At 42.7% G+C, this 26,879-nt stretch overlaps 1 protein-coding gene across 1 annotated transcript; it reads left to right on the top strand.

Annotated features, from left to right (window-relative positions):
* The first annotated feature begins 215 nt into the window (after positions 1-215).
* WFS1 (wolframin ER transmembrane glycoprotein) lies at positions 216-26,787 on the top strand. Its single transcript, XM_075260248.1, has 8 exons — positions 216-390; positions 4,035-4,181; positions 7,772-7,854; positions 13,155-13,299; positions 14,897-15,067; positions 17,860-17,940; positions 21,540-21,685; positions 23,387-26,787. Exons 2-8 carry the CDS (start codon positions 4,040-4,042, stop codon positions 25,193-25,195), a joined length of 2,577 nt encoding a protein of 858 aa, XP_075116349.1. The 5' UTR covers positions 216-390; positions 4,035-4,039; the 3' UTR covers positions 25,196-26,787.
* Positions 26,788-26,879: the final 92 nt, after the last annotated feature.

Below are 26,879 nucleotides of genomic sequence, written 5' to 3'. Positions count from 1 at the left end.
CAGTACAGACAGTCCCCAGTGGTGAGGCCGGTCATGCTGGGGTTAATCGCATCATTAGCCAGCCGGATGGAATATCACAGGCCGCTAATGTAGTTACAGCTTTATTTAGCAGCCTGTATATTCAGCAGCAGCACGCTGCCCGGGCAAGGCCGAAGCAATCGATAGCCGCAGCAGCCCGCAGCCGCTCAGTATGAGTCATCCAGCGCCGGGTTGATTAGTCGGCCTGGGCGGTGCAGGCAGCTGAGGGTGTGCTGTTGCAAAGTAGAAGGTGGAAGTAATGTGTGCATGTATGTTAGCTCCATGACAGCCTGGAGACAGCGCTGAGCCTGCAGGGAGGACACTCAGGGGTCCACAGAAAGGGGACACAGCTCATCTGCTGCTGACAGGCTGGTAATGATGCTAGAGCCTGTGCCAGGGCCCTGCTGCAATGTGTTGTTTGCTGTGCTGGGGGATGTTTATGTCTCTATGCTCATATATACGCCTATGTGTGTGTCATGTGACTGCTATATACAGGTGGGGGGTGCTCTGAGTGATAATGTGCAACCCCTATAGTCATTGCATGTTATGTATACAAGATACTGTATTTCCACCTTGTTATTTGGGGTGATACTCTCCTTTGTAGCTATTATAAACATTGTACACAGCTTTCTCCGACTCCTGAATGGCAGCTCTGCCTAATAATGCAGTTGCCTAGGAGCAGGAATGTGTCAGTGCATGAATGGGCAGTTTTGGTAGGAAAGCTGGGTGACAACTCCTATCGGAGTCGTAATGTCAGCTGAATTACTCCATAGTACCTTATAGAGTTACTTAATATCTACAACTACCCCCTTTATCCCTTCCAATCCTGATCCTAGGTTATATAATGATCCTACTAGTCAGATCTACACTTATAGAAACTGTACTGACATGGGGCGAGGTTGACAGATCCCTAATACAGCATGCTAAGGGTTAAGTCTACACATAGCAGAATTGTCCGCTGCATGTTTGTCAGGGATTTCACCCGATGCATTGTAGAGGATGAAAAGCTTTGGGAAATATCCACTACTTGGCCATATCTGATCATACTGTAAAAAAATGACATTGTATTTAGGATAAAGCCTGCAGACTATAAAGGGTTAAGGACCGACAACTCTGTTTCTGTCACATATTGTTGTCAAGGGGACAGCGCACAAACTGTAGGTTGGCAAGAGAGATCCCTCTAATGTCCTTCAGTATATTAGATTTTGGGGTACTATTGTAAAGTACGCACATGTAGTTAGAGTTCCCCTTTAAGGTTTGTGGGGGTTACAAGTACCGATCGCCAGCCATTTATCATCCGTCAGATTTACCGATGTAGCAGAGTTGTCATTGAACTGCTTCTTATGGGAAACAATGTGGTAAGATCTATGTGAGTTGTCCTGAGTGACAAACTCCACTCTGCTACGTCTATTATTGATCACTATGATATTCACTGTAAGTCGGGGGGCTGTTTTAGTGACGACACACTCTTATCGGCCCAGAGATTAAGACTATTAAGGCCAAAAAAGCGGATTTTATCATATGACATAATGAATGGATCAATTGTCAGACTCCGTTCTGCACAATGTCAGGGAGCCGCCCTGCTTTCTGTGTTTACTCCATGCAGATGACCGGTCTGTACTGTGCTTTTATGGGATACGGATGCCTGTTTACTGGAATTTTACTGGAAAGTTTCTGTAGATATATATGTGACCGCTAATGCACAAATCTTTATTGTAAACTGAATACTCGTATGTGGCGCAATTTCATTGCAAGATAATCCACAAAGTGATGTTTACATATATTTTATATGTCACCAACGTATACTGTAACGCAGTATAGGGGTTGTCAGGGAACAGGCGTGACACCTAGGCCGTATAGCTCAGGAGTATGGAGCCGGGTGGTTTGTGCAGAGATATACTCCCCTAGAAACAAGGGAGTACCTATGTACGTAGAGAGTCCAGTGAGACATGCCATGGTTTTATTCTGTCACATCTGTACACAGTATGATAGAAAAAAGTTCCTTACGTTCTTACGGAGTAGATTATTTTTTTGGCTGGGATGTCCCACTGCAGGTTCTCTATTCTTTTCACATTTAGTGGATGTGCTGAGGAGATTTACAAAGATTACTATATAAGCTATGCAAATATTCTGCACATAGGTTGACGTCTGAGTTTTTACCAGCGATTTCACAATTTGCAATTCATGAGGTGAATTTTCTTACAAACCTTCAACATTCACACTATCTGCTCTATTTGGAGCTGTGTAGAATAGAATTGGAGTATGTTCACACGGCGTAATATGACGTTGATTTTGAGGCAAATTCCACCTTGAATTTTCCTTCTATTGCATCCAAATGTTGGAAATGGGACGCTGAAAAAAATGTGTTCTGCTTGAACTTACTGCAGATTTCGGGGTGCGTGACTGTGTGGATGAGCCCTATTTATATGAGGCTCATAGGAACTAAAGGGATTCTATCATTAAAATGCTATTTTTTTTTCTGAGTACCACATCGGAATAGCCTTAAGAAAGGCTATTCTTCTCCTACCTTTAGATGTCTTCTCCGTGCCGCCGTTCTGTAGAAATCTTGGTTTTGAGTTCTCTCGCAGCACTGGGGGTGGTCCCCAGCACTCAAACAGCAGTGGGGGGTCCCCAATGCTGCGAGAGAACTCTCCAGCGCCGCCTCCATCTTCTTCTGGAACGGCCTCTCTTCGCGTCTTCTTTCGGCGGTGGCTTAAAACTTCTAGGCCTCGGGCCTAAGGCAAAGCCGACTGTGCATGCCCGCTGGCCACAAAAATATGGCTGCTTACACAGTATTGCAAGCAGCCATTCTCTTGTGGCCGGCAGGCATGCGCAGCTGGCTTTGCTTGAGGCCTAAAAGTTTGAAGCCAGCGCCGGAAAAAGACGCGAAGAGAGGCCGTTCCTGAAGAAGATGGAGCCGGCGCTGGAGAGTTCTCTTGCAGCATTGGGGACTCCACAAGTACTGCGAGAGAACTCCTTTGCATACCGAAGATAACCGACATTTATAGCAAATGGCGGCCCGGAGAAGAATAGCCTTTCTTAAGGCTATTCCAACGTGGTACCCAGAAAAAATTGCATTTTAATGATAGAATCCCTTTAAACACTATGGCAGAACGTGGAAAGGAGTTTGAGTGGAAGTCCACCTGAAATTCCGGATCACTTACTCTTTGCTGTTCCAAAGGACGCAGTTTCTGCAGTGTTTCTGCTGTAAATCAGCAGCAGGAAAAAATTCTGAAAATGCAGATTCCATTGTGTCAGTGCTGCCAATGTGAATACACGCCATAAAGCAAAGCATTCCTCCCCACGGGTCAATTTCTGCGCATATTGGGGGCAATTTATTAACTCCTCTACACTAGTTTTCCATCGTAAGTGTGCGCTAATGTGACACATTTTTGGCTCAAGGACCTTTCTTGCCCAAAAATTTGCCACGTTCTCCCCGTTCTGCACCTTTCTTGCCATTTTCTGCAAATGTGGGTCCTCGGCCCGAGATATTTATTCTAACACATTTTTGGGTGTGAGGTATACAGGACTTGTACCTGACTAGTGTAGACTTCCATTCTGGTGCACTGGCATGGGTGCTCCTGACTTTGTCAGATAATGTAGATTTTCTGCAGCAGATCATCTCAGCCCTATGTAGACAAAACCCAACAGGTAACTTTTTTGCACTTTTTTATTTTTTGTCATATCCTTCCAGTAATCCAGAACGATTTATAGTTCCGTCTCTTATTCCACTATAAGATAAAATGAATTTTACTAGGGTAACAGTTCTGTTTTGTGGCTCAGCCAGAATTCCTACTAGAAAGTGACCTCATCTATTATATAGAGCATTTCTAGCTCTCTCCTGATAGTCTGCTAGCGCCCTGATAGTTCTAGTATGTGTCACCACCGAGCACAGATTTCAGCCGTTGCACCATTTTTGGAATAGTTTCTCAGTGCCTGGAGCTTAGCCTTTGTTTGTGAAATTTCTGGCTTTAGGCGAGGCTGCAATGTGACTGTATGTGAAATATTTCCTTCAGAAACCATGGACTCGGACCCAGTGGCTGCCCCGCAACTACACGGCAGATCCCAGCTCAATGCCGCTACTTCTGCAGACAACAATGAGGACAACCCAAGAGCAGGACCCTCCAGTCCCGGATCTCCGAGGGTATTTACAGCTGTCCCAGGTACTCTAAATTGTACAGTGGTCTTAATATTCAGTGTAAAATCTAGACTCTATATTTACTGTCCCAATGCTGGTAAAATGAAGCAACTTTGCAATAGGTCCCTCCGTTATGTGTCTGTGGCTGCTATGAACACCTATGTGTATCCATGGTAACAGACTACAAATAAATGCTGTGTTGTCTGAATTTGCAGTGATACCCTCTTCCTATTTTTAGAGGCACCGATCATGCTGCAGGATTAGACTGCAGAGGGTTTGTTTGTAGTCTGTTACCATGGAGGCGCATAGATCTGCCGAAAAGCCATAGACTGAAAACGATAGGAATGTTTTTATCAAGACTGTTTAAGGCAGTGGTCCCCAACCTTGTTTCCATCAGGGACCAGTTTCAGCAAGACAATTTTTCTATGGCCCGGTGGGGGCGGGAAGGGGTGGGGTTGGAGGCGGAGGTTAAGCATGGGGGTGTAGATTAGAATCATATACATATGAAGACACAAGAGAAAGTGCAAACTGACGGACACTGCAGATTTTGAAGATGGCTACTGATGACGGACACTGCAGGTTATGAAGATGGCTACTGATGACGGATATCACTCCTAATGCTGCCATTAACTTCACTACAGCTACATTACACGTCACAGGGACAAGTGACGTGTAATGTAGTTGCCCAAAATTTGGTAGGCGAGTGCGGGGTGGAGCCAAGACCCGCTACATAGTACTTGAATCCCGGACATACAGCGGTCCCGGCTCAACCTCGCACTTTGCTCACCTTATCCCGATGAGCAACAACCAAGTGTCAGTGTTGTGGAGCCGGCTGGCGGGTCCTGGCTCAACCCCGAGCACTCGCCAGCTCCACAGCAGCTGCTGACTCCTTGCCGCCGGTATGCGGACCGGTGCAACATGCCCTGCGGCCCGGTACTGGTCCGCGGACCGGCGATTAGGGACCCCTGGTTTAAGGGATTTTCACACTACTGTTGTGACAGTCCATTGCTCTCATCTATCATTCAGGACTTTTTCTTCCCTCAAAAAATAAAAAAAAAATAATAATAATTGGAAGTTTTTTAACTTAAAGTGAATGCAGACAGGCGTCAGACGGAGGGGGCTCCATCTGCATTCTACAATTAATGTCTGTTGCTCTCATCCTGTGACGAATGAGAGCAACAGACATTAATAACGGTGTGAACATACCCTTACAAAGTTATTTTAACCCTTAAGTACTATCATGGTGTCTATCATAATGATATGTGTATGATAGTGATGAATGATAGACACCATGATAGGACTTAGAGGATTAATTTAGAGGCATTGGAACAATTAAAAATAATAGATGTGAAGGTGAACACAGCCCTTCTAGTTCTGACCAGCACTCCCAAAAAGTTTTACCATCTGAATTCTGGTAAAAAGGTGCATTATTTAGATTATGAGCATTTTTGTGGAATATAGATGCAGATTTATGTATAAATGTTATAAATGTATAATGTCTAGAAGATTATACAGTATTTGCATTTTTTGCCCAGTATTGCAAATTTTAGGCACTGGGCCAGAATGATGGTCCTATTAAGTTACTGTATAGGGATAAGATCACACAGAGGAATTTGGCGCTGGTTATAAGGCGGATTCCTCCTCAGTCACTCCCGGATTAGGGCCATTTTTCTGAAAGCCGCAGCAGTAAGCCAAAGGCCTGGAAAGTGGAGAGGACTTCTACCCCAAATCCCTGAGTACTTAGTCTAAGCATTAATTCAGCTCTGCTTCATACAGTAAGTGGCACTGACACAATCTTTGGATTGTTTTTGGACGATCACCCTTGATCCATTGTCCGCTGTCTATTGGATCACAGATTTCTTCAGTTTCAGGAGCTGCTCCACTAGTCGCTAAGTTTCGCAATAAGTGTTCGTCCACATGTTGCCGAGACCCAGGATTTATGGCATTACTGGATATAAACAGTTCCTGTAGGAATGCTCCCATAGCCGAGCCCACGTCTCCTCATGCCCTTGTAGTCAGAAATAATCCTGTTCAGGCTTTTATGAGACTTAGCAGTGTTTATACAGCAGCTTAACGATAATGATGACGACATCCGGTGGAAGCATCTGGAGAATCCCCCAACCATGTTATACCTCTAGTTTATGTCTATGGAAGAATCACTCTGGATAAAGTACCTTCAAACCATCACGATACAAGTATAGCACAAGAGGTCACTAAAATACATGCTATTTTTGCGTTTTGGTCCTGCCTTCCTATAGTGTATGATTGGGTACAGTTGGATAGGTTGGGACCCTACTTTGCACCTCCACATCAGAGTGCCCCTACCATATATGTGATTGGCGTTTATGGTGTACGGGCTTTTCATTCCCCATAAACTTTTTATGTGCAGCACGTTGAACGACAACACATTTGTGCATCTTAATATGGTGTCCAGAGAGTCACTGATGTAATTTGTTTTTCTTACAAGTATGTCCACAAGGGGCAGATCTTCCTTTGTAGACTTGTGGGTAACAAGGGCAATGAGATAGAAGCAAATCTCATCCATACACTTTAAAAAAAAATCTGCAGTATAGATTGACCAGCAGTGCAGGTTTTCTATCTGCAGCATGTCATTTTATGCTGCAGGTTTTCACTGTGACACATACCCTTTGTCTAATATGGTGACATGTACACAGTGATGACTATGAATTTTTCCTGAAAAATCCAAACATTTTAGGCAGGTTTTGCTATAATTTGGGCAAATTTTCTGCAACAGACCTACTCTATATTTTTCCCTTCCTCCATAAAATAATGTTATACATGATATGTACTTGAAATCAGTACTTAAAAAAAAAAATGCATCTCGGCCTAGAAAAAACAAGCCCTTATGCAGCTTTGTTCATGGAAAAATAACATTGAGTCTTGGAACGGAGAAATGATTTATTTTTATTATATTATTTATTTTAGTCTATTTTTGGTTAGATGTTGTCTTACCGCACAGTTACACAATTGCTTAATTTTGACATGCGGTTGGAACGTTTCCTATTTTTTCTTTTGCAATTTGCCTTGAAATTCTTCTAACTGATGACTCTATACAAATCCTTACGGTCAGAAGGAAGTGGTTGAGTATATCAACTGAAGCGCTCTTGTGTTTCCTAATGAATGTATAGTGACCACATCTCGTATAGTTCTGACACCTGTAACCCAGATCAGCCTGGTTTATGAGTAGAATGCCAGAGCTACAGTGAAAACTGACACAGACAGAGCTGTAGAAAAATATGTATAGGGGTGGGAGGTTTATCTGGAATGCAATACAATGTGCTATTTAGAAATTCGTATTTTTTTTTTTTAACCAGATAACCACATGAAATGAATAACCTGTTTGGCATGCACATAAAAAGTAAATATTTGTCAGGACGTCTTCTCCGATATGCTGAGATGCCTGGGCAGTGTTCTCACAGGAATAGAGCAGCTGTCATGATAAGAATGTTCTAGGGAGGTGACAGAGGAAACATGACAGAGTAGTCAGAAAGCGGACAGACCGTCCATCAATGATCAGGTTGATCGGCACTTGCTTAAAGGGCCCTTACCATGTATGTGTGGGCATATATAATGTATAATATTTTCCCCTTGCAGAAACCATGAACGAGGACGAAGAAGCGAATTTTCAGGAGCTGCTGGAGAAAGCCCGAGCAGGCGATGCGAAGGCCCAGAGCGAGGTAACAATAGTTTGTGGGACTGTAATAACAGGAGGCAGATGGAAATTTCTACCGCCCAGAATGATTCACTACATAAACACAGCTCTGCCTGACTCTCACACACCTCTGCACAGCACATGACATCTCGTCATACACCGGCATTATCTATTCTAAAGAGTAGTTTATCTGAAAGTAACGTCTACACCGTACAGTCCGGAGCATGAAGGGGCAGACTTTACATTGTCAAGTCACACAAGTGTTAGAGCATGTCCCGCTTCATCTCCGTCGCTAGCAGTGTTATGGCTGTAACAGTAGTAAGTGGGGGGAATGACGTGTGCCAAGTGTTTTTGGTATTATGTTTTAGATTATATTTTTCTTATTGTCACAGAAAATCAAATTGTGTGGTTTTTACCACATATTAATCGCCTAAAATAATACCGCCATACAGTTACTGAATAATACTGCCACATCAAATAACATCACCATAAAATGACTGACTAATACCACAATACAGTTACTGAATAATACTGCCATACAGTGACAGAATAGCATCACCATAAAGTGACTAATTCTGCCATACAGCTACTGAATAATACTGCCATACAGTGAAAGAATAACATCACCATAAAATGACCGCCTATTACCACCATACAGTTACTGAACAATACTGCCATATAAGTAACTAATAATAATAATACAAAGTAGTACCACCATACAGTGACTGAATAATACAATACTGCCATGCAGTTACTGTATAACGCTATGTTCACACTAGTGTTTGAGTCTCAGCGTGAGACTCCGTCCCCCATTCCGCTTTAAATTAGCCGACGAGAGTCTCTCTACTGTTTTTGGAAACCCGCAGACCCCATTATACTCTATGGGATCCGTAGGTAGCCTGTCTTTTGAGTGGATAGGGTTTCCGGTTTTTTGGGTCCCAAGTACACACAAAAAGCGGAAAGTCGGACACTAGTGTAAACCCAGCGTCTCCCATATGCTCTAGCGGTTAGGATTCCTGGTTTTCACCCAAGTGGCCCAGGTTCGACTCCCAGTATGGTAAGTGTTTCTACTTGCTGAATTTTTCCATGGTGGGACTATTACAGGATTATCTTATCTTATCTTACTTGCCTCCGCCATCATATTCATCAATCGCATAACCTGATTAGTCAAATTGAAGTGAATGTGTAACCATTGCAGCCTCTTCAGGACTTGCCAAGCAGAGCGCCATACATTTGTGTACTGGTTGTGCTTGGTATTGCATCTTAGCTCAAACCATTGGGGGCCAAAGTGCGAACCCGTACTTATTTTTAATTGATAGGTCATCAGTTACGTAGCCTGGAAAACCCCTTTAGGGTAAGTTCACACAGAGTTTTTTGGTCAGGATCCACCTCAAAACCCTGACCAAAGAGACAGTTCCCATTGAAATCAATGGGAGCCGGTCAGTTCATTTTTCTGGGAGCCGGTTTGTTCAAGCTCCTGGAAAAAAGAACGGACATGCTTATTCTTCAGGCTGATTCGTCTCGCGAATCCGCCATGAAGACATTCCCTCCTCCCGACTAGGCCCAGTCATTTGGGCCTAATCCAGAGCGGCATGCACAACTGGATGCTGGTGCGGTGTACCGGCATCCAGTTGCAGCTACCCATATTTTGGTCCACCTCAGGTTCCAGACCAAAAAACCCTGTGTGAACTCACCCTTAATCTATCAGCCTCAGTAAGGAGCATTATAAACCTCCTGGAGACTTGTATCGCTGAGCGTCGGGCACATGGGCAGATGCCAATATCTTTCAGTCAACCTATGTCTTTCAATTTAGCAGCTGAAGAAGGTGGCAGTAACTGGATCTTTTATTTCTGCTGATGTGGCCTAATACCTGATGGTAAAGAAGGACGCATGTTAATGCTGTACATGATTGAGCAAAAGTTTTAGGCAGGGGGGAATGCAGTAAAGTAAAAAAGCTTTCACAAACTCAAGTGTTAATAGTTTATTTTTGTCAATTATTAAAATGAACTGAATGGAGAAAGGAGAAATGTAAGGGGTCCTGGAAGTGATGATATGGCCCCCACAGATATAGTCCTGATCTCAACATCGTCCAGTCTGTCTGGTATGACCTGAAGAGACAGACGTATTGGAGTAAGCTTATACCTACGGAAGATCTGTGCTTAGCTCTCCAAGATGGCGGGAACAACCTCCCTGCCGAGTTCCTTCACAAACTGTCTACAAGTGTATAGAGAAGAACTGATGGAAGGCAAAGGGCAAAGGTCACACCGAATATTGAAGGGATTTAGAATTCTCTTTTCTTCATTCATTTCATTTTGTTAATTAAGAAAAATAAATTATTAACCCTTCTATTTCTGAAAGCATTCTTACTTTGCAGAATTTTTTTGCACACTGTCTACAACTTTTGCACAGCACTGTATATATTTCAATATGAGAGGACGCCAAATTGGCTTGAGGACAATTATAGAGACCATTACAGTATAGTTGTTATGTATATGGCCCTAGTATTGTAGTGCAGCAGTGACCACCATTGTGTAACCCTGCTTTCCATTGATCCCAGTCCTCCAAGGGAATTGGGTCATATAATGGGGCAAAGTCAGAACTGCAGGACTTATTTTTTTTTTTAAATTTTTTTATGTAGATAATGACATAGGAAAAAAAAGTTAAATCCTCACCAAAAATGCTTTAATAAAAATAAAAAATGTAACATTCCCTTTACTATGCAGAGGACAGCTATTGGAGTGATACTTTCTATGTGTGAATGAGATGATATATTGTGGGGATAACGTCTATCCTTAGGGAGAGACCACCTTCCCATGCATATTCTTCCCATGAGATGATATATGTAAGTGATTATAATAAAGGAGAAGTTTTTCAGGAAAACTGATACCCACCAGAACCCGAACGGGTCGCTAAAGACGATACACGATACTACGTCTGTAGTAGACCAGGTTTCTACTTCATAGCTACTGCAGATGAAGGTAATAGTGGCTGGCTGTCAATGGGAGGACATGTAATGGGTGCTAAGCGCCTGGAAAAGATCCTGGCATAGACAGGGGTGTGTATTGAAGATGTTTGGATGATGGGCAAGGAAACTTTGGGAGTTGTTCATGTTTGGGCCATCCAAAGCCTGTTTGATGTGTAAGTGTACCATTACATAGCCAATACACCCAACACCTCCTAGTAGATCTGAACAGCCTAGATGGGGAGCAGTTTATTGAAACGACCATCCTGCTTCTCTCAGCCCAATGATTCGCCCCTTTCAAAGTCTGTCAACTGTGCAAAATTCCTTCAAGTTCATTGTAGAGTCATGTCTAATAGACAGCAATCTCTCACCAAGATGTACACTACCCAAAAGTAGCTGCTGAGCCTTTTTATAGGGCAGTGGGGGAAGCACTTTTACAACTTTATGTGGCAGTACTCAGTGCACCAGTAATCTGTATGGGATGAGCTTTGCAGCAATCCAACATTTTTATCTGGGTTCACTATTTTTTTTTTTTTTTTTTTTTTTTTGTATCAATGAGTGACCGTACCTTTAAGGGATTCATTGTGCTGGCCTGTGTCACCAGTTTGTGACTACTATGCCAGCTTTACGCTTTTATTAGTTGAAGGATAGGTATTTATTTATTGGGTGTGTTTTATTATCAGCGACTACACTATGAAGAGGTTTCTTGTAAACTATGTAAGCCGATGGCTGGTCAGGTAATGGAGGGGTGTACATCTCACCCAGACTACTCCAGAAGGAATGTTTGTTCTCAGCAGACAACTTTTGTCTGCTGAGCATTTTGGTAAATGCTCAGTATTGGGCTGGATTTTAGGAATGGCAGGTAGGTTGGTAGTGGGACCTGTCATTCCACCCCCCTTCAGTCCACCCTTTGGGGATGTTCCGGCAGCGACTCAGTTGCAAAGAGTCTGCTCATCAAGGAGGCTTAAGAAGCGAGCTCCAGCAGCAACACTTTGGCAGAGCTTAGCTGGAGAACCAACAGAGAGGTCATAGTTTTGGAGCTGTGTCCTGAGTGATTCTACTGGCTTCTGGATTTCTCTTATCCTAGGTGAGGTAACCTATTCTATGTTTAATTAGAGCCTAGCCGGGCAGGGAGTTATCTTTCTATTGTTTCCTTTTGTTGCTGCACTAACTTTTTGAGTGAAAATAAACTCTACCTTTGTTTTGGACTAAAAGAAACTGGACCTGTGTGTCTATGCCACCCCACCTAGACCCCAGACCCTGAACACTACATTGCACACATCCTATCATAATTCACAGCTTCAAGGCTGGATTCACACTTGAGATTTCCTTCCCTTGTAAAGGACCGCTAAAATTTGCGCAACCGCTCCTCCAGTGTTGATAAACTTGCCAAGTTGCAGAATTTTTTAATGTAACGGCATCTATTGTAGCCTTCCATTGCTTTGCTTCCTAAAAATTCCCTGCTATAAACTGATATATGGCGGTGTTACTCCTTTATATGTCCCCAGGTTTAAATAAAGAATGTGCCAGATGTCCGTCTTCTCTGGTGACACATACCAAGATGTCTTGCTAATCCCATACGGCGCGTCTGTGACCTTCTTCTGTACTTCTCGACACTTCCTTTCTTTGTTTTCATGTGTCATAAGCCATAGAAGTCACACGCTCCTCTGTCAGGATGAGCATATAGATTACACTTAAAATTCCAAATTTGGGACATTCAATGAGGTTTTCCAGGCTACATAATTGATGACCTAGCCTTGAGATGGGTCATCAATTAAACATCAGGAAGGATCCAACACCCAGGACCCCAACTGATCGCCTGTTTGAAGGGGTTGCAGCATTCGGGTGAGCACTGCAACGTCTTCAGTAATTACCGAGCACAGCGCCCTACATTTATATAGTGGTTTTACTTGCTATCACAGCTCGGCCCATTCACTTGAATGTGACTGAGTTGCCAGGTCATGTGACTAATGAACGTGACATCTTGTGGGAAACAATAGCAACTTGCATCATTCTATGTAACGGTGCCCATATCGGGTACAGCCAACTGTCTATGGTTTATGGGGTTGTCGCGATGTTGCTGCTGTTGGGGAAGGAAAGGATGTTGGATTTCAGCATACCCAGAGGACAGACGTCTCTGACTGAGCTTTGCTTGTCTTCTCTCTATTGAAAATTCCATGCACACTTGGCTAAACATAGTATAGCTGAAAACTATTGGAGGTACATGGGCACCTAAAGTTTGGCCTATGGCTTATGTCCTAACTTGACAGTTGTCACTAGTGTCTGAGCAAAATAATGTAATGTCTTATTGTCTTTTGTGCTGTTTTATAGAGTGATTTTTTTTTTTTTTGTATCTGTTGCAGGCAGGAAAACACTACTTAAAACTTGCTGAAGAGCAGGATGAAGAAGTGAATAGTTGTGCCGCAGTAGACTGGCTTCTCCAAGCCGCCAAACAAGGACGAAGGGACGCGGTGAAGCTTCTGCGGAGATGTTTGGCAGACAGAAGAGGTGAGCATACATTGTGATCTGAGCTCACGTGGGGTGTTTTGTGTTGTTCTAGTCTGATTGTGTTATGATAATTGAATAGGCAAATGTATGTTTGTTTGTATATATATTATTTCATATCATCTATATTATATATCCTATCCTATCTTATCTTACTAATATTATAAATGTTAAAGTTTTTGTGTTTGGATGTTTGTTCCTCAATCACGCAAAAAAGGCTGAAAGGATTTGAATGAAATTCTGCACATAGATAGTTTGTAACCTTGATTAACACATAGGCTACTTTTTATCCCGGTAAATGACATGGCTTCATGACTGTTATGAATTTATGCTCACATACTATATTACACTGCTCCTGCAGCAGCCTTATCTCAGGTCCCAGGGCTGTTATCTCTCTGTGTAAACACTCTTAGCTAACCCTTAGTGGATTGTGTACATGCATTTGCTAATCATCTCCAGACAGTGCTGACACACTGGATGGGAAAACACTTTTAATCCAAATTGGCAGTTTGCTACTTTTAAACATGCCGGGAAAAAAGAAAATCTAATTTGTTGCAAAACTCTAAAAGAATGACCGCTATGAAGGTAGCCAGAAGTCACAGAGTTCTCCTCAAGCAGAGCTGACAGGGATCATTGGCGTCAACAACACGCCAATGTGGAGTCTCAGCGAGCTGCTGAGATGCCGGAACAATCACGGGCACAGCGTGAGGAATGAGTTCAGTGGCAGGCCAGCTTAACAGCTGCCGAGACACCAGAGCAGGCGGATCATCGACGCCAATAACTCGCTCATTATATGGTGTCCCAGCAAGCTGCTGAGGTGCCGGAAAATTCACGGGCACAGCGTGAGTAACAAGTTCAGCAGTAGGACAGCTTAAGAACTGCAGAAACAATGCCGCAGGCAAACCTTCGACGGCAGCAATTTGCTGAATATAGGGGGATCATCAACGCCAACAACATGCACACAAACGACATACAAAATACATGAGTGCAAAACTGGGCAATTCTTATAGGGCCACTACACAAAGAAAAAATTAAATCTACCTGTGCGAAATCTACCTGGGTCCTCCTGCTAGTGTGTGTGTGTGTGTGTAATATATTTTTACACACTCAAAATTTTTCCCTTTAACAATTAGAACAGTAATGCGTCAGTTGCGTTACAAAGTGATACAGACTACAATACGCAGCCTGTATTTTGCTGACTGACATCCAGAGAAGCAATTTAAAGGGGTTATCCAGGTATTTTATATTAGGTTTGATGGGGTCCAAAACCCAGGAACCCCACAGACCAGCTTTCACAAAGACCTCATGGCTCCGGTACTGTTTACATTCTGATAGCTGAGCTGCTCACCATACAATCTGTCGCAGCGGGTGTAGATAGTGCAGTACTACTCCACTGATGTCTATGGGACAGCGCTACCGTACTATAGGATAGGGCATCTGTTCTAAAAACCGGATAACCCCTTGAATCTTCCCATTTATTCCAGTTCTGCTTTCAGTCATAACGTTAAATATTGAGATAGAAGTAGACCATTTCCTGCTATTTGTGGAGTGTTATGTCCGTTGTGGTAATATTCCGGCCAATCCTCTGTTTATATTCTAGGAATCACAAATGAGAATGAGAGCGAGGTGAAGAAACTCTCCTCGGAGACTGATCTAGAGAGGGCTGTGAGGAAGGCTGCACTGGTGATGTACTGGAGGCTAAATCCCAAGAAGAAGAAGCAGCTTTCTGTGTCTGAGCTGCTGGAGAATGTCGGTCAGGTTAATGCAGAAGGTCTGTAAGGAGACGTATCTAAAGCTGGCACTATTTCTGGCCAGTGTATGAATTATTTTTTGCAGTTTTCCTCTTTCCAGACTATCCCTAATTTGCAGTTCACTTGAGCTGATAGATGGAGTCTAGCCCATAAGATGTTTTCTATACACCTCACACAGAACGTAGAGGAGAATCTGCTCCATAACACTCTCTTAGGACATTACAGAGTACTTCCCTTTTCATAATGTAAACATAGCACATATAAGAGACATATAGGGGGCCTTAAAGGGATCGTATCTTTCAAACCCCTTTTTTTCTGAATAACACGTTGGAATAGCCTTAAGAAAGGCTAGTTTTCTCCTAACTTGGATTGATGAAATAAGCAACACATTTTAACTGTTTATTCAATTTTATTTTGTTGCAATACTGTAAAATACACATCAACTTCTTTTCTCGGTAACGCATTGTAAATAAGCTGGAAACCTTGATACTGCACGCGTGCGTTGGTAACTATTTCCACGGTGCGGTTTCATATTCCGGACTTAATGAATCTAGACGTGCCTGCAGGAAAAACCCTGTATCTGTTTCTGTTCAGGGAATAATGATACAAAGAAATGGGTGTAAAAAATAGCTCAGCCCAGATAGGGTTAATTGGATGAAGTGGAGCATGTAATCGATACAGTATGCTATATCGGGGCATGATACCGAACTGTCCGGTGTATACAGATTATGACAGTATGAATAAGAGGGCTATTTAGCCGAGCTTAGGTTCATCCTGATGCTGGATAAGAGATCTGTAATAATAAGGAAATTAGTTTTGATACTCAGAGTAGCATTGATAATAGATGTATCCATCTCTACTACCCCGGAGGCTACACGGAGGCGAGGAGTTTTTTGGCTGTATTGTATTAATGCTCCAATCCATGCTCCAATCCAATGAGTCGTTCATAGTATTGCACGATCCACCAACGGTTAAAATTAAAATTAGTATATTGACATGACTTACCTTAGATACTCACCACTTGTCCCACAGTTTTCATCTTTTGTGCTTTGGTTCCCTCTGTCCATCAGGAATGTAACCAGCATCTCTCTTAACATAGCGCAGTTGCGCTTTTGCTATATTGGCCCATGTACGACGTGGCCCCGCCTCCAAGAGGCCAGTCCACATTACACTGTGGACTGGTGGAATAGCTGTATGGGCGTGTCGAATGGGTGGAGCTGGGACGGCCTCAACACTATTTAAAGCCCGTCCCTACAACGCTCAGTGTCATACCTACACAAGTACTGGGGTCTACCACTGAGGCCCCAGGAAGTGCGGTTTTCACCGCAATACATAATTTCTCTAGCAATAATCATCCTCCTGATGAGCCATAGCGGCGAAACGCGTAGAGGAAGCCAACTATCATGTTAAGTTATCACTGCAGTAATAGGCAGGGCACCAGAGTATAGAAATTACTATACAGCTGAGTACATAGTGTGGTTACTTGGGGGAGTCATAAGATTAGCTATAGGTTGACCTGACTTATTATCTAACCCTAGTCTCCACTACTCCCTATACACAATTGTATATACATATATACCTGCCTATTTACAATAAGAATCATTATTTAGTTGCTAGATAAGAATTTTGCTGGGAAACCATCTGTTGTTATGCCGTTCATTAAAACTCCCCTAACAAACAATATATTGGAAGGGAGTGACACAGAAAGATACGGACGGTACCACCTAGCAATACATGGTGATTGTACCAACCATATAACAGTATCAGTCATTTGTTTTTAGTCACTTTATTCACTTTATTTATTTTGGAATAATCACTGGGTGTAGATTTTTAACTATAGCCAATAAAAGTTAGGTTTTATTATTTTTGTGTCTAAAATGGAGTACCCTTGTGTGATTAGTTTTCTCCTAACTTTCGCTGTATTCTCCGTGCCGCCGTTCCGTAGGAATCCTGGTTTTTGTCGGTATGCAAATGAGTTCTCTCGCAGCACTGGGGGCGTCCCCAATGCTGTGAGAGAACTCTCTCCAGCGCCATCTCCATCTTCGTCAGCAACAGCCTCTTCATCCTTTTCTTCCGGCGCAGGTTTCAGACTTCTAGGCCTTGGGCAGAGCAGACTGCGCAGGCCCACAGGCCACAAGAAAATGGCCGCTTAAACAGTATTGTAAGCATTGCAACCTACGCCGGAAGAAGAGGATAAAGAGGCTGTTGCTGACGAAGATGGAGGCGTCGCTGGAGAGAGTTCTCTTGCAGCATTGGGGATGCCCCAGTGCTGTTTGAGCGCTGGGGCCTGCCCCTAGTGCTGGGAGAGAGCTGTATGCATACCAATAAAAACTGGGATTCCTACGGAACGGCGGCGCGGAGAAGACATTGAAAGGTAGGAGAAGAATAGCCTTTCTTAAGGCTATTCCGACGTGTTACTCAGAAAAAAAGTGTTTGAAAGATAGGATCCCTTTAACTTGTTTTGTGGGAAAAACCCTTTATCTCCTAGCCATAGGATTGGGGATAACATGCAGATCAGTAGGGTGCTGACCACTCAGATCCCCACTGATTGTTGGTCGGACGGCATGCACACTGCTCCGTTCATTTCAATGTGAGCGCTGGAGATAGCTGAGCACAAGGTTCCCCATTTTTCTGATCAGTGGGGATCTTAGCATTCCGGCCCCCACTTTTCTGCAAGGGGACAACTTGTTTTGTGAGAAAACTCCTTTATAGAATCTGGCTACTCATCATGGCCATGTTACTTTGAATGCTACAATATCTGGTTTCATCGGGATTAGCTAGTCTTGATTTCTCAATTCATTTGGTTTTCCAGATGGAGAGCAACAGCCTGGACCCATCCCAAAAGCGGCCCAGAAGGAGCGCCGAGTACTGGAACGCTTAGTTAGTAGTGAATGTGAGTATTAATTCACGGAGAATAACACCCTTATTCATGGGGCTTATCATGCAATATGGATTATTTTATAAAAATGCATACCTTTGATAAAGATAAAATATCATTTTAAACATTGAATTAAATCTTACAAAATTCTCCTCTATTCAGATCAAACTCTGAGAGTACAGTAGGTGCGGCAAAAAAATGTGATAGGAAAAAAGATCCATCTGCCCACATAATTATAGTCCTGAATGTGAAACAGACAGCTTATTATTAACGTACAGATGAAAGCAGTCACATAACATCCTAGGGAATGGCAGAGCATTGTATTGTCCTTTAAAGGAACACAACACCTAGAAATAAATGGGAAAAGTAAATGTAGTTGTATTCTAAAAACCCTACAGAGAATTTGGCTTAAAATTAATTTTGTCAATGATAGACTCCCTTTCATGTCCTGCTGATCTTTGAAATTTTTCGTCTGGAAAATGCTGAGGGGATGGGATATGGGCCAGTAGGTGTCACCTTAAAAAGAAAGGAAGGAGGACATGGCTGAACTTCATGGGACACATAAAAAAAAAAAAATTATATGGGCTATCTTTTTATTGCTGCCTGTGCATTTTCTTTGTTTAATGTTCAGTTTTAAAGAGGACTTTTCATGTCCTCAGACATCAGCGGCATTATATACTGCTAGAAACAGAATCCAGCTTTGGTGATATTCTGCCTGGGTGCAGGCGATATTGGTGACATTAGTTTCGGCACCAGTATCCCTGCACTGTCAGAAGGGGGCGGGCTGTTAGGAAGGTTATGGAAGAGTACTGTTGTGGAGGGGGCATTCCTTACAGCCCAGCAATGATGTGAGGGTATGTTCACACAAAGTTTTGATTTTGAAGTGGAATCCACCTCAAAATCTGCCTGAAAAAATGTCTCCCATTCATTTACTTTTTCCTGCTAGCGATTTTCCCCCCCTTACCACAACCCCATACACTGACTCATCAGAGCCTGGACTCCCAACAGCCTAGAAATGGAGTCCGGATCTCAGTTAGCAACCGAAAGAAGTACCAAAGATAGAAGCAAAGGAACACAGACCAGAGAGCCAGATTCAGGCACAACTTTATATCGCAAGGAGGCAAATTTTAGAAATGAAATAAACTATTAACTTTTATTTTAATGCGCCCATGCTCCCCTATGTTATAACAGGGTTATCAGGACCTGTGGGTGGTTTAGTATCCCAAATCGCCCTGACAGATTCCCTTTAAATCTTATCTGACTGTTTTGCCTTTAAAAATTTTTTTAAAAAAATGGCTTCGTTCCACATTTCACTGTTATCATTCTGTTCCTCGTCCCTGGCATATAAATCACATATCGCACATTCTTTTCTGTCTGTAGTTTTGTGTAATCTCCTACACCTTCTCTCTCACATTAAACTTTTTTTTAATTATTTTTTACTTACAATTTAACTCTCAATAAAACCCCCAAAATTAATTTGCCTGATTTCTGTCGATTAATGAATCACCTGGGCCACAGATTATTTTTATTTATTTATTTTATTTAAAAAAAAAAAAAATCAATGACACTTGCGGATAATTAAAAAAAAAAATAATCCACATATTTTCCTCCTTTGTAAAGACTTTAAATCTAAAATTATCAATTCAATTTACCTGTATGGTAAATGCCATTAAAAAAAAGACAATAAAAAAAACCCCTACTGTATATACTCGAGTATAAGCCGACCCAAATATAAGCCGAACCCCCCCTAATTTTACTACAAAAAACTGGGAAAACTTATTGACTCGAGTATAAGCCGAGGGGGGGGAAATGCAGCAGCTACTGGAAAATTTCAAAAATTAAAATAGCCGAGTTTTTGGGTGCAGTAAGTGCTAGGGAAGGGGAGGGGGTGTTTTGGTTGTCTGTCTGCCCCTTCCCTGAGCTTGAGGACTGGGTTTTTCACCCCCACTTGGAATTCAGCCTGGCTGAATATAGGGTATCTGCAGTGCTCCTATTAACCCCTTCCCGATGGAATAGAAGCACTGCAGATCCCCTATATTCAGTAGACCGGGCACTGTCAGACACAGGGATACTTAATGTGTTTGTGTTTCGCAGTCATTTTCTACTTTTGTATGTATTCTAGGGAAAGGAGGGATTTTTTTTAAAGCTTCTTTTTTTCCCCCCACTATATTATGGGAGATTCTATACATTACTATTGCGACTGGTCATAGACACCCCCCCCCCCCCCTCTCCCTAAAACTGTGCTGAAAAATTCGGCTTATACTCTAGTATATACGGTAAGTTTTTCTGACCCACAAGATGTCAACATGTTATCCATACAACATGGTGAGCGTCGCTAAATTTGTAACACAAAAATCAGTAAAGGAATTGAGTTAATGTTCATCGATAAATTGTGTACCCTAAAAATGGTGTCATTGAAAAATGCAATTCATTCCACAAAAACAAACAAGTTACTGTATAAGCTGACCCGAATATAAGCCGAGACCCCTAACTTTACCACAAAAAACTGGGGAAACGTATTGACTCGAGTATAAGCCGAGGGGGGGAAATCCACCATTGCAGATGAATAGTCTGGTCATGTGCATTACAGCTTAGTAACTCCATGTGTATCATAGTAATAGCAGTTAACCCCATCATGTCCCTCACATTAACCTCCTGTGTGCCTCACATAAGAGTTACTGATATGTGGGACATATGGAGGTAATAATTAGGTATCTTCATGATTAAGGGCCTTCATTAGTACCCTCATGTGTCTAACATATTAGTAACCCTTATATGGGGCACACAGGGGTTAATATGAGAGACATGATGGGGTTAACTGTTATTAATGTGAGGCACATGGAGTTACTAAAACTAAATTAATAACCCCAAATGCCTGACATTAATAGGCAGAGTAACTAAAGGAAGGTCCCTGTGTGTCACGTTACTGTAGCTTCCTCTCCTCCATACAACAGACATATCTTCCATAAGACACAATGAACCCTGGCCACTCATCTGCAGGGTAGTTCCGAAATCCTAGTGGGCTAAAGGACCTCTTATGACATCATGACCAAGTGATAGGACTCTGGTGTGGGCGGAGCTACTAGGATTTAGACTCAACCTTATCTGCAGATGTTACATACCAGTGGCTACAGGACCTTTGATGACATCACAGTCACGTGACCTCATGACAAGCCAATCACAGAGCAGTAGCACTAAAGGACCTCCCCCTTCCAGGTCCTTCCAGTTTTGTGTGCTCCGTGGACCCTGACTCGTGTATAAGCCGAGGAGAGCGTTTTCAGCATGAAAAATGTGCTGAAAATTCGGTTTATACATCGAGTATATCCTATATGTTGATGGGAACCTAAATTTATGAGACTGTAGAAAAAAAAAAAAAAAGGTTTGGCTGTTTAAAGCTAAAACTGGCCCATTCACTGAGGGTATAAGAATTTAATTGATCGCATTATTCATGGTTTGCTGGCCCAATTTGGCCATTGGTCCTTTCATACTGCTAGGACGCTAAGTGTTTAGGCCACCCTTGCATTGATGTGTTGTGACAGATGGGGTTATTGAAGTAACCTGAATTTTTTTGAGTTTTGCATCTGAAATGGCGTTACATTTGTACTTTTTTACAGCTAAAAGCTACATTGCCTTGGATGATTTTGTGGAAATTACAAAAAAATATGCCAAGGGTGTAGTGCCATCAAACTTGTTCCTCCATGATGATGAAGATGATGAGTTTGCAGGAAAAAGCCCAGAGGAACTGCCTCTCCAACAAAAGGTATTCTATAGGTCTACCATATTGAAAATATCTCTTCTCTGAAATGTGAAGGGTTCCTATCATTTCTACACTTTTTTCCTCAGAGAACTCTGCATGTCGTATACAAATACCCAGACAGTCTAGAGGGACGCAAACAAATCGTAGTTTGGTGATGCTTTTCATTTCCTACTTTGCTTAAGGGTCTTTCATCTCCACAGCTAAAATCAGTGAAGTCCATTGAAGTCTGGGGTGCTCTGAAATCTACCTCCTGTCTTCTTAGTGGCCCTTGTGGTTACAGTGTCCTTCTATCATGCTTTACACTGCAGCGCTGACTTTTCAAATAGACAGACAGAACTGTGGAGTGGGTAGGCCAAAAAACCAACTCCAAATCCCGTTTTTTCAAAGCAGTAAAGCTCCTCTAAGGCTACGTTCAGATCTGCGCCGGAGACTATTGTAGTGTCTACCTAACATAGTCAGACGAAAAAGTTCTGCACGCAGGACATTTTCCTCTGCTGGTTTCAGTTCTAAAACAACAGATCCCATTATAACCTATGGGGTCCGACGGGCTCCGTATGTAATCGTAAGCGGTCTGACTTTCTGTTGCTCTGGTCCTTTGACAGTGCATAACAAAGGAAAGGTGACGCTAATGTGCCCCTAGCATAACTGAGTGATTGAATTCCTATGAAAGGTTTGCAGTTTGGGAGAGACCACACACATGAAATGAGAAGTAAGCAAAACAGAAGGACAGAGCTGCGGCAACCACTTTAGTCCAGGGGTCCAGTCCCTGGCCGCATATGAATTATATACAAAGAGATAAGTCGCCCAGTCAGGTTGTGTATGGCCCATAGATGGTAGTGATAAAGACCACGTTTAACCAGCTGCAGGGCTCACCATTGACTTTACACAACAGGGTAGTGGCTGTTTAACTCTGCAAGAACATACCTGTATGTCCTTGCAGAGTTCACAGATGGAGGAGAATGGAGATTGATGGATGGATTCCCTACAGAGGTAAGGGCCAGTCTATTGCTTTAATCTCTGTGTACATAGTGCCTAATGAGGATTTTGCATACAATGGAAGCCGCAATGATTTGGCTTCCCCCTGGCGCAATGGTCATGTGATCTATCAAGTGCTTGGAACTGCAAAAGACCAAGATCAGCTCTGCAGGATGTGCTAGGAAGCTGTATTCCTCCTGTAACTGGACTATGTCCTGTATCAACCCTACTTACAGAGGAAATCATCAAAAAAGCAATGTTATGACCTTATGTGGGGGCACAATGTGTAAAATAAAAACAAAATAATGATGTTATAGCCTTCAAAACCACATGACCGGTCATGGAGAGGTTAAAAAATGAGATTTTCCAGACATGCTTATAAATGAGACTGTTTGAGGCAATGGTCCAAGGCAGTGAGTTCATTATAACAGGTGCAGCACAAGAGAAGTCCCACAGATGGAAGCGAGGGGAAATAATACTGTTGGAAAAGAGCCAAAGGCTGTAGAGGGGAACACGTACGCAGGATGTATATTGGGCAAAGGCGACAAGAATTTGTCAATAGAATAAATGTGAGAAATAGATTGGATAGATCAGAGTGAAGTATAACTTCAAGACATCGGGCTGAATGGAATACTTATGGAGAGGAAACTGTATGTGCCATATTGTGCCGCTGTAAGAGATTGATGTTCTCATTTGTCCATATGTCTTTCACTATTTATCTCTCCCCAGATTATGAAGTATCCACTACATGTCATCATGGAGCTTAAAGAATACCTTATAGACATGGCCTCCAAGGCTGGGATGCACTGGTTGTCCACCATTGTCCCTACACATCACATCAATGCACTCATCTTTTTCTTCATCATCAGTAACCTCACCATAGACTTCTTTGCCGCCTTCATCCCTCTAGTCATCTTCTACTTGTCCTTTATATCTATGATTATTTGCACACTCAAAGTTTTCCAGGACAGCAAAGCTTGGGAAAACTTCCGTGCCCTCACGGATCTGCTGCTTCGCTTCGAGCCAAACCTGGATGTTGAGCAAGCTGAAGTGAACTTTGGTTGGAACCACCTTGAACCTTATTTACATTTCTTGGTTTCGGTATTTTTTGTCATCTTCTCATTTCCTATATCGGACCGGCACTGGATTCCTTGCTCCGAGCTGGCGATCATATCCATCTTCTTTACAATTACCAGCTACTTGAGTTTGAGCTCAAGTGCGGAACCGTACACTCGGAGAGCTTTAATGACTGAAGTTGCTGCCGGAGCACTCACCTTCGTAGATGTGTTGCCGGAGTCTGTGCCCTATGTTCATCTACTTAGCAAAACCTTCTTCACCGTGCCAGTGGGGCATCTTATTGTGTTCCACATAAGTCTCCCATGTATATTCTTTATGTACTTATTTTACCTTTTCTTTAGGATGGCACAGTTGAGAAATTTTAAGGGTATCTATTGTTACTTAGTTCCATACCTGGTTTGCTTCATGTGGTGGGAGCTCTCCGTAGTGATCCTTCGTGAATCTACCACCATTGGCCTTATCCGTGCATCCATTGGCTACTTCCTCTTTCTCTTTGCACTTCCTATTCTCTTAGTGGGCATTGCCATCATGTGCGTTGTCCATTTCATAAAGTGGTTCCTGACTTTAGAATTTACCAAGATCGTCGTAACCCTCGTGTTGTGCACGGTTCCAGTAGGTCTTCGGTGGTGGTCCAAAGCCAACTACTCAGCAGTTGGTATGTTTAAATCTCTTACTAAAAGCTCCATTGTGAAGTTGATATTAGTATGGATCACCGCCATCGTCATGTTTTGTTGGGTATATGTCTACCGCTCGGAAGGAATGAAAGTGTACAACTCCACCTTGACCTGGCAGCAGTATAGCTTTTTGTGTGGTCCAAGAGCATGGAAAGAAACCAACATGGCTCGGACCCAAATTTTATGCAGTCACTTGGAAGGTCATCGGGTGACTTGGACAGGGAGATTCAAGTATGTCCGCGTTACGGATATCGACAACAGTGCTGAGTCCGCCGTGAATATGCTCCCTCTTTTTGTGGGAGACTGGATGCGGTGTCTGTATGGAGAGTCCTACCCGCTTTGTGATCCTCAGAACGTCACCATGGAAGAAGAGGAACTCTGCCGTCTCAAATTCTTGTCCAAATACGCGTGCCATATGAAGAAATTCGACAGGTACAAATTTGAAATTTCGGTCGGTATGCCTTTGAACGGTAAAAATGGGAACAGGACGATTGAAGAGGATGACGTCACAAAGGATATTGTATTGAAAGCGAGCAATGAGTTCAAATCGGTGCTGTTAAGCTTGCGGCAGGGGAGCGTAATAGAATTTAGCACCATCCTAGAGGGTCGTCTTGGGAGCAAGTGGCCGGTCTTCGAGCTGAAAGCTATCAGTTGCCTAAATTGTATGGCCAAACTGACTCCATCCTCCAGACATGTCAAGATAGAGCATGACTGGAGACGTAGCGCCCACACTGCTGTGAAATTTGCCTTTGATTTTTTCTTTTCACCTTTCCTCTCTGCTGTGTGAACACGTCACTACCGTTCTGGTGACCTCCAGTTACTGAAACCAAAGAGAGAGTCTGGACTTCTGCACTTTGTTGTACGCCTTCACTAAGGGGGTCAATAAAAAAAAAAAAAATTGTAGTGAAAAATCACCGGTGTTACCCTGGGCAACAAATCAAAGGTTTTCATTGATCTAATTAAACTTGTTGATTGTTTGCCAAGGAAACACCATTTCACTTATTTGCACTAGTATTATAAATGGCTCCTTTAAAAATTTAACATCGCTTTGTTATTTTCAGTAAATTTCATTGCCGCACATCCCACAGAGCGATAGTCATGTACGTGCACTATATTGCGTTCATGCAAGGGGTCAGAATGCCTGATCATGTGATCAGTGGAGGACCCAGGAGTGGAACCACCAGCCAATAGGTCGTGAAAAATCCTATTATTGCGTAAGAAAAAAACATACATTACTAAACTGGCGACAAGCTGCTGTTGACCTTGTGTTAAGGCCAAATAAATATTGTTAGAACATGGTGATATCCTGCTATGGGTTGAGTTGGGCACCTTGAAGGCTTGTCCAGCATTAGAAGAAGAAGAATTCTCCAGGTAGGATACAGCTGAATGCTGGCTTTAAAGGGGGTGTCCAGGAATAGTGCTGCTTATATTGCAGGGCATCCCTATTAAAGTTAGTAGGGTTGATTTACAGTATGAGACAGACACAGCTCTTGGCTCTGATTCTTTAAAGGGGCTCTATCATTGGGAAACGTCATTTTTAGCTAAGTACATACATGCATAGCCACACACACATTTTGTATGTAAATCGCCTCAGTAGTTTTTGAATAAGTCCATTTTTATTCATATGCTAGTTAGCCTTCTCCGTGCACCCGGAAGTCTCATTGCGCACTCCTCTCTGCTATTCTCTATGTTTGTGTACAGTAGAGGCTGCTGCTCTCATACACATAGAGCAGACAGTTGCGGGTGCACAGAGAAGGCTAATTAGCATATGAATAAAAACGGACTTATTCAAAAACTAGTGAGCCAATTTACATACAAAAGGTAGGTGTGGAATAGCCTTTCTAAAGCCTATGCAAATATGTGCTTAGCTAAAAATGACTTTTCCCAATGATAGAGCCCCTTTAAAAAGAAAAAAAAAAGTTACTCTGGGCATCCCCTTTAAGGCCAGCTTCACACCGGTCTATCCGAGTAAATCAGTCATATTTTCTGGACGGATCACTGTCTTGGGGCCTTGATACTAACTGTGACTGCAATCTAACCATGGGATTATGACACATACTGTAATCAGGTGTTTAGTACGGCGAATGTGGCCGATATACACACTGAATTATCCCTTCACCTCTGCCAACTCTTTGCATTCTTCAATAGGCACAGCTCCACTGATTCTGGCACAGTTGAAATTTTTTCTCTAGCCCCTACCACTCCTGGGCAACCATTTCTGTTAGTTTTAACACCCTATATGCAGATTAGCCTCTATACTGTCAAGTGGGCGGTCCTAGGCTGGAGCAAACATCAGAAACCACCTACCTGATTGTAGGGAGCCTAATTAGCATGTTGGGTGCTGCAAATAACAGCACTGATTGGTCAGGAATGGTTGGGGCTAGAGAACAAAATCCACCTGTACCAGGATTGGTGATGTGGCACCTCTTAAAGGGTGCAAAGAACTGGAGGTGGTGAAGCTGGTGAAAGGT

The sequence above is a fragment of the Leptodactylus fuscus genome, chromosome 1 (genome assembly GCF_031893055.1).
Source record: "Leptodactylus fuscus isolate aLepFus1 chromosome 1, aLepFus1.hap2, whole genome shotgun sequence".
Lineage (NCBI taxonomy): Eukaryota > Metazoa > Chordata > Amphibia > Anura > Leptodactylidae > Leptodactylus > Leptodactylus fuscus.
This window is presented reverse-complemented; position numbering and strand designations above follow the sequence as displayed.